The following is an 8202-nucleotide window of genomic DNA, read 5'->3' as shown; positions in this document are numbered from 1 at the left end:
TATAAATTATATTTGTGAATTAATTTTTTTATCAATTGATATTTCTATATCACAATGCTTTAATCTTTGAGGTAACTGTATACCGCAACAGGAACATGTATTGTGGTATTTTTTGGCTTATCATTGATAGAACGGAGGCTTTTTATTATAAAATTTTAGTATAAATAGGAAAGGTTTTTTTGAAATTGTATCATTCATTCTTGTTGCTTTACAAGAATAACTACCAGGTTAAATATTTACAGTTTTAAATTTCCTTTGCGAAATACCAATCGTGAATATGTCGGACCATAAGAAGAATTTGGCTCTCCTGTTCGATAGGCCCACTGAACCAGTGTTCATGGCCAAGGGTGCTGATAAAACAGTATTCGAGATTCCTGATAACTATTTCGCTGACAAATACAAGGACATTGGAGCTGCTCTTCAAAATCGTTTTGGAGAAGAAGCCGGAAATCGTGTACCAGTTAGGAACATTTCTGTTCCTGATCTCAGCGTTCCTATGCAGTTGGGTCGTCGTGAAAACTTCTCATTATTTATACCCAAGCATAGAATGATTGCTGGACGTTTGATTGATATTTTCATGGGTTTACGTAATTTGGAAGATTTGCAGTCCGTTGCTGTTTATGCTAGAGATCGCTTGAATCCTTATCTATTCAATTATGCACTATCAGTGGCTCTTTTACACAGAGAAGATACCAAGGATGTACCAATTCCAAACTTTGCTGAATCGTTCCCGGATAAATTCATGGATAGCGCTGTGTTTCAGAGGGCTAGAGAGGAAGCGACTATTGTACCAGAAGGCTCAAGGGTAAGTCATTATCATATTTACATATTATTAAATAAAAATAATTTATTAATAAGTTAACTTGTGAAATATTTTCTAAAGCTCTTTATATTTATTCCTTATTATTTATTTCAGGTTCCAATTGTGATCCCGAAAGATTACACAGCTTCCGATTTAGAAGAAGAACATCGCGTCGCCTATTTTCGAGAAGACATTGGTCTAAATTTGCACCATTGGCATTGGCATCTTGTTTATCCATTCGAAGCCAGCAACCGTGCTTTAGTAGCTAAAGACAGGCGTGGAGAATTGTTCTACTATATGCATCAACAAATAATAGCTCGTTATAATGCTGAACGTCTTAGCAATCATTTACCCCGTGTTAAACGCTTAGAAAATCTTAGAGAACCTATTCCAGAAGGATATTTCCCAAAAATGGACTCGATGGTAGCAAGCAGGGCGTGGCCTCCAAGATTTGTTAACACTACCATTAAAGATTTACGCAGGGAGGTAGATCAGATTAAATTGGATGTTAGTGATTTGGAAAGATGGAGGGATAGATTTTATGAAGCTATTCATCAAGGTTTTGTTATTGATGTGAGTTACAATAGAATTAACTACATTTTTTAATGTTTATGCAGATATGATATTTTTATCATAATTTTCAGAGACAAGGCAACCGCATAGTTCTTGATGAAGCTACTGGTATAGATACTCTCGGAAACATGATGGAATCATCTATATTATCACCAAATCGAGGTTTATATGGAGATATGCACAACATGGGCCACGTTCTCATCTCTTATTCGCACGATCCTGACCATAGACATTTGGTAAAGCTTTAATTAAATTTCTACAAAATATTAGATTTTACTCTTATAATATTTATAATCTGGATATTTTACGAAAAAGGAAACTTATGGTGTAATGGGAGATTCTGCAACTGCCATGAGAGATCCAGTTTTCTATCGTTGGCACGCATTTGTTGATGATGTGTTCCAAGAGCATAAAGGAACTTTACCACGTTATACTGCACCCCAAGTAAAAAATTTTAAATAATGTTAAAAACAATTTTGAACAATAATAAAATGTAAATTTATGAAAATTCTATTATAGTTGGGCTATCAAGGAGTTTCTATTGAATCAGTCGATGTCATTGTGCAGAACTCTCAACCAAATCGCTTCCAGACATTCTGGCAACAATCTGACGTAGACTTGTCTCGCGGTATGTATCAATTTACTTTTAACTTGAACAAAAATAATTTATTGAACTTAAGATTTTGCACAATGTTTATAATTGGTGCCATAATTTTAACATACTATTTTTCTTATTAGGAATGGACTTCACTCCACGTGGTAATGTCTTTGCAAGATTTACGCATTTGCAACATCAACCATTCACCTATCGCATCCAAGTAAACAATTCAAATAGCGCTCCAAGAATGGGTACAGTTAGGATCTTTATGGCACCAAAACAGGACGAACGTGGTTTACCAATCTTGCTACGTGATCAAAGGACTCTTTTCATTGAACTTGATAAATTTACTGTATCTCGTAAGTATTTGATATTCAAAATATTTTCTGTTCATCTATATTGCAATTAAATATAATACAATTATATATTATCCAAACACAAAATTAAAATTGATATGTACCTATCTTAGTGAGACCTGGTATGAACACAATTCCTCGACGATCCGATGAATCTTCCGTAACCATTCCATTCGAAAGGACATTCCGCAACCTAAACGACCGTCCAGCTACTGGTACAGATGCTGAAGCTGCTTTCAACTTCTGTGGCTGTGGATGGCCTCATCATTTACTCATTCCCAAAGGCACACCTCAGGGCATGGAATATGAACTGTTCGTTATGGTGTCCAATTACAATGATGACAGAGTAAGTTATCATAGGAAATTAGTAGTAATATAATGTTCATCATTATTAGAGTATTTATCTAAGTCAATTACAAATTTACATTATTTTAACTATTTACCTTTTCAGGTTGACCAAACTATCACTGGTACATGCAATGATTCTTCAAGTTACTGTGGAATCAGAGACCGTTTATATCCAGACAAAAGAGCTATGGGCTTCCCATTCGACAGACCACCACCAAATGGCGTTGATACTTTGGCTAGCTTAGTCCAAAGTTTACCTAATATGGTTGTGAAAGATGTGGTTGTCCAATTTACTGATCGTAGTGTCGTACGAGCATAAAGGACACAGTTTCTTGATGGTTTGGTAAAATATTGAATACGATTGATAATAGTACAAGAACAAAATACTAGTCAATTTATGGTTTGTAATAATTTTCAACATCGACACTGCCACCATAGTTCACAATTTGGCTAACTTTTTAATTAGATTTGAGTGTTTACCAATTTATTTTATTACCAAACAATTTAGACAACATTTGTACACTGCTAAACTTAAGTTTGTACTAAAAACAATTGTGCTAAAAATTTATGAGTATCAATATTTTTACCACTTGATGATGACTATTGGCAAATACTCTCCCAAGTACTTGGAACTGATATATTTAATAATTCTAAATATGTTTAATCAATATTTTGTGATATAGATTATGAAAAATAATCCATTATAATGTAACCAAATATTTCAATAAATATTGCATATCGTAAATAGATGTTACTTATTTTAAGTTACAAAATCTGTTTTGTCCTATTGGAAAATATGCCTAAATGCATGTATATATATGTAACTGTGTTTCAAATATTTGCCAATTATTGGTTTGAACACATTTTATTTCAGATTTACAGACAAATCTAATTCAAAAAATATTACGTATAAAAATAGTACAACAAATAAACAACGAAGAAATTCTACATTCATACATTTAATTTCTATCGAGTGTTACGAAATTAATCCTCGTTTTGGCTCACTTCGCGAATGAGATCAGTAATAGTGGTATCAGATTCTGAATCATTATAACTCATTTTTTCATCGCTAAAATCTTTGAAAAACATTTCGGCAGTGCTTGCTCTGGCTGTAGGTGGAGGACTTACTAAAATGACATCACTACTTTGGATAATGGGATCTTCCATTATGCTCACTGATTTTCTAATACTCTCACTTCTGGGACGATTATCACTAAAGGAAGATCTAAGGTTTTCTGGTGCAGTTTGGGGTATCGGAATTTGCTTTTGAGGAATTTTCAATGCTGATGGTTTGTCTACGTCTATACCTAAGCGTTCCAGTACAACTCGTGTTTCATGAGAATAAGCTAAAGGATATAAAATAAAAAAAAATCTAACACATCGAATAAAGAAATGAATAAATGAATAACTCAAAATATGTGCAATGAATGTTAAAATTTTTATGATCAATATCCTTACCTTTAGGTGGCGTTTTACTTGCTACGCTATCTGAAAATGAAGAAAAAACTTTTTAGTTTTTATTATGTTTTGATTCGATATCTAAATCTGAATAACTGTAATCATTTTTTAATAAATAATGTTTTATTTAAACATTAAATCATCAATAAAAAAGTTTACCTTTTGGAGTTATTGTTCTGAAATGAGTTGTATTTGGTTTTTCTTGAGTCAATTGTGAAGGAGTAGGCAATTTATTAACAGAAAATCTTGCCAATGAAGGTGGCTGCAAAAATATTTTAAATTGAATATATAAATATAAACAATAACTAGTGGGGTGTACGGCATCGTTACTTAAGGCAAATTGCTGGAACTTCCCGTACCGTAACGAAATGTTCGAGGAATATTGAATGTTTTCAAATAGATTATTATAAATATTGTAACATTGTCTAATATTTATAAGAATTATATAAACTGAATTGCAAAGTTAAAATTATTTGTTTAAAGTATATTAGAACTATAGTCAGAATTAAAAATAAAATCTGAATTATTTGCGATATACAAAAGTATATAAAAAAAAATGAAAAAAAAGTTGAAACAAAAATATTTTTTTTCCAAAATCAATTATTTTGTTAAGACAAGCAGAAAGTTCTTCGAATCATTTTAATCGGACGCTTAGTTCTCTCAAGAACTGCCATTTTTTGTACATTTAGCTCCGTATGTTCGAAATGGCTGGGCCTGCCTTTGCAAAAAACTAGTAACCAATTCTCCCAATCATTACTAATTGAATGTTTTTTAGATCAAATCGGATGCTCCGTTATCTCAAAAACTCGATTTCTATTTTCTGCACTCTTTGCTCTTTATCTTCGTAACTGCTAGACCTGGCTTTGCCAAAAACTAATCAGCACACCTCCTTATCAATAGGAATCGAATGTTTTTTGAACCATTCAAATCGGTTGATCCGTACGCCCGAAAACGTGGACGAAAAATTGTATCCATACATACACTCACACACATACACATCCATTTTTTCTGAAGTATGCCAAAATGTTCAGAAACCTTCAAAACGTCGAAAAATGTAAAAATTTTCAATTTCGATTATCGATCCATTACAATTAACTTACCCTACGGAAAGTTAATAAATAAATTATTTTTTTTAATTCATAAAAATAATGTTTAAATTCAGTTCCCATAAAAAATCGATATTAACGATTAAACTCAAGTAGTTTTCTGCTTGTAAGGCGATTTGTCTAGGATATTTGGATGACTGTTAAGTTTGCCTTTGTGTTTATATACAGTTTTTATCCTTTTTTACAAAATAAAAATTTTTTTTATACTATTCTTTAAATAAACTTACCAAAGTATCAGATGTAGACAAACGATGCGTTTTAACAACAATTGCTTCGGTAATGGGCGTTGCTGACTTCGTATATTGCGGCAAAGGTGGCGGCAGCATTACTGAAGTCCTCCTTTCTGATCCGGTCTGTGAAGCAATGGCCTCAAGTTTTGCTTCAGCTTCTTCAGGAATTTCATAATCCTTACTTGATGATCGGCTTTGCAAAGAAGATCGCGGAATTGGCATCCTCTGCTCCGCCGAGTTTCGTGGAGTTGTCACAGGTGTTGGAGGAGCCAAAAAAAGTTCATCGAGCTTTTTTTTATCACTGGCTTTGAGGGACGACCGTTTCTCGTTACCAGTGGCTGGTGGAACCTTTGTACCTAACTCCAACTATAAAAATAAAAATAAATAAACTAATAACTAGGTGTAAATGAAGTTTCATCTTAAGGCAAGTAGCCTTTTGGTAATATATTTACTTGCCCAGATGAAGATAATCAATTTAATATGAATTATTTAAGCAGTGTGAAAAGAGATTTAGAAACATTAAGAGTTGAGATTTAAGAGTTCTGGAACTCTTTAATCAATATGAATTGAGATTTAGGAACATTTAAAATTGAGCCGATAAAATTTTTGACTGTTAATTTTTTTCAAAAGTAAAGATCTTGCTTTTTCTTAAATTCTAATCAATGCAATTTCCAATTGATACCATACACGTTATATGTCTTAAGCTCGCATTATTTTAAACTTTAATAAATTTTTATAATTTAACCACTTTTTGCAGACTTGCAATATTTTAGATAATTTATTTATTTTATTCATTTATTTGTTCAAAAACAAGCCAATCAATAATAATAATAAATATTATTTCAAGTGCTGTTTATTTGTTATATTACAGTATATTATATTTATTTATACTTTTTATACAAAGATTCATTAAAATCATCAAAAAATTGTTTATACAATTAATTTTGAAAATGATTTATTACTTAAGGAAGCTTTGGATAGAAAAGCTCAAATTTAGCTCACTTACACACACATACTTTTAACAATGTGTCAAACGATTCAGAATGACTAGAAACTTCGAGAAAACAAATTTAGCACATCGAATTTTCTGATGAAATCATAAACTTCTTTTTCGGAAAGGTAATAACTAGTTCAGGTTTAAATTTGATATATATAGATTACTAAATTGTCAATTAACGAAACTATATATTATTAATTCGGTTTTTTAATAATGTTTCAAGATAAAATTTACAGTTTAATATTATTCTCAAAAATGCGATAACCCTATAATATAAATCATTTTTTTGCACTTTTTATGATTTAGAGATAAAATAACATTTATAAAAGATTAATGCAACTTACTGATAACAAAACCGAGAGGAAGGAATGCAAACAAATGTGGTTAATTGGATAATGGTACATATTTAAAATTTTTAAAACTATAATTTTTGATAAACGATGACCAACATAGATAATGTTGGTCATTTAATGCTTCATGCACAGTTTCTGATTAAAATAATCAATAGTTGAAGCCTAAATAAAATTTACACTAAATACGAAAGTTGAGTATTATAAATTATGATTAAATATTTTTAATATTTAATATTTTTTATGATAATAAATTATATATATATATACCATATATATAATTAAAATTTAGTATAAATCTTAAAACCTCAGCGGATCTTCTCTTCACTCTATCATTATTGTCAGAGTCTTCATCCTCAGAATCAGAATGCATTTTCCAACAACAAAGTTCACGTGTCTTAGACAATTTTTTACTTTTGTTTTTATCTTTTTTAATATTGAGTTCAGTAACAGACGTAGGCACAGATATTGGAAAAACTTTTTCTGGCGGATTTTGGAAGACCAAGTGAATATCACTATCTTCTGTTATCTGTTTTTGACCGTGCTGTAAATAGAAATAATTTACTATGAATAAACTTGGTGAATTGTGAATAATGAACAAAGAATTATAAATGGATTAAAAAAAATCAAATGGTTTTTATGCATTAAGATTAGATGATAACAGCAACATGTTTGAGGTAAATATCGTAAGAAATAAACATTTATAAATTCTTTGCTCACTGTTTTCTTAGATATATATATTTATTATTTTCTGAAAGAGATATCAAATGTTGATTTTTTTCTTTTGAATTTTACATGATAAATTATTTAAGACTACTTACCTACTTTTAAATAAGATACAAACAGTGAGAAAAGAATAATTTTACATCTTTTTTCAAATATTGTTGATTTAATTTGTTTTTGTTGCTTTTATCACCCTCCAATACATTTCATATTATCCAACCAGCAAAATTGCAACAATTGTTGGTATACAGTGATAAGTTCTATAAGTAAAATTTTTAATATAATTTTCACTTGTTAATTAATTAATTATCGCATTACTGTTCATTTGATTATTTACTCGTGATTCCACGTAGCTAACTTTTTTCTTAGCATCTGAAGAATTGTTTTGATCTACCTCATCAGCTTTTACTCTTGAATTGTACAACTGTGTGTGTTGATTGATATAGTATTCTGAATCATAATCAGTCAGTCTTTTTTGAATTCTACTTGGAGTATCTTTCAAAGTTTGCATTCCTTTCGATTCGCCATTATTTTCAGCTCCTCCCATACTTCTGGCTGAAGTTTTAACACTAAAGTAAACTTTTTCTTTCTTATTTTCACCGTCTCTAATGAATTTTTCTTGATTGGCATACTCGCAATTTATACAATTGCATATCTCATC

At 30.7% G+C, this 8202-nt stretch overlaps 1 protein-coding gene across 1 annotated transcript; it reads left to right on the top strand.

The window, feature by feature from the left end:
* The first annotated feature begins 277 nt into the window (after positions 1–277).
* On the top strand, positions 278–2996 carry LOC113368056 (phenoloxidase 2-like). Its single transcript, XM_026609620.1, has 8 exons — positions 278–805; positions 917–1375; positions 1447–1611; positions 1691–1819; positions 1895–2003; positions 2114–2332; positions 2443–2675; positions 2781–2996. Exons 1-8 carry the CDS (start codon positions 278–280, stop codon positions 2994–2996), a joined length of 2058 nt encoding a protein of 685 aa, XP_026465405.1.
* Positions 2997–8202: the final 5206 nt, after the last annotated feature.

The sequence above is a fragment of the Ctenocephalides felis genome, unplaced genomic scaffold (assembly GCF_003426905.1).
Source record: "Ctenocephalides felis isolate EL2017-DRISC unplaced genomic scaffold, ASM342690v1 CF-g0.4_SCAFFOLD_01170, whole genome shotgun sequence".
In the NCBI taxonomy this organism is placed as follows: domain Eukaryota; kingdom Metazoa; phylum Arthropoda; class Insecta; order Siphonaptera; family Pulicidae; genus Ctenocephalides; species Ctenocephalides felis.
This window is presented reverse-complemented; position numbering and strand designations above follow the sequence as displayed.

What these genes read in the sequence shown, in the direction of transcription:
- LOC113368056 (XM_026609620.1), top strand. Translation starts at nt 278, where the DNA reads ATGTCGGACCATAAGAAGAATTTGGCTCTCCTGTTCGATAGGCCCACT. An exon ending in CACGTTATACTGCACCCCAA is followed by an intron (nt 1,820 to 1,894) that starts GTAAAAAATTTT and finishes ATTCTATTATAG; the next exon opens with TTGGGCTATCAAGGAGTTTC. An exon ending in TGACGTAGACTTGTCTCGCG is followed by an intron (nt 2,004 to 2,113) that starts GTATGTATCAAT and finishes TTTTCTTATTAG; the next exon opens with GAATGGACTTCACTCCACGT.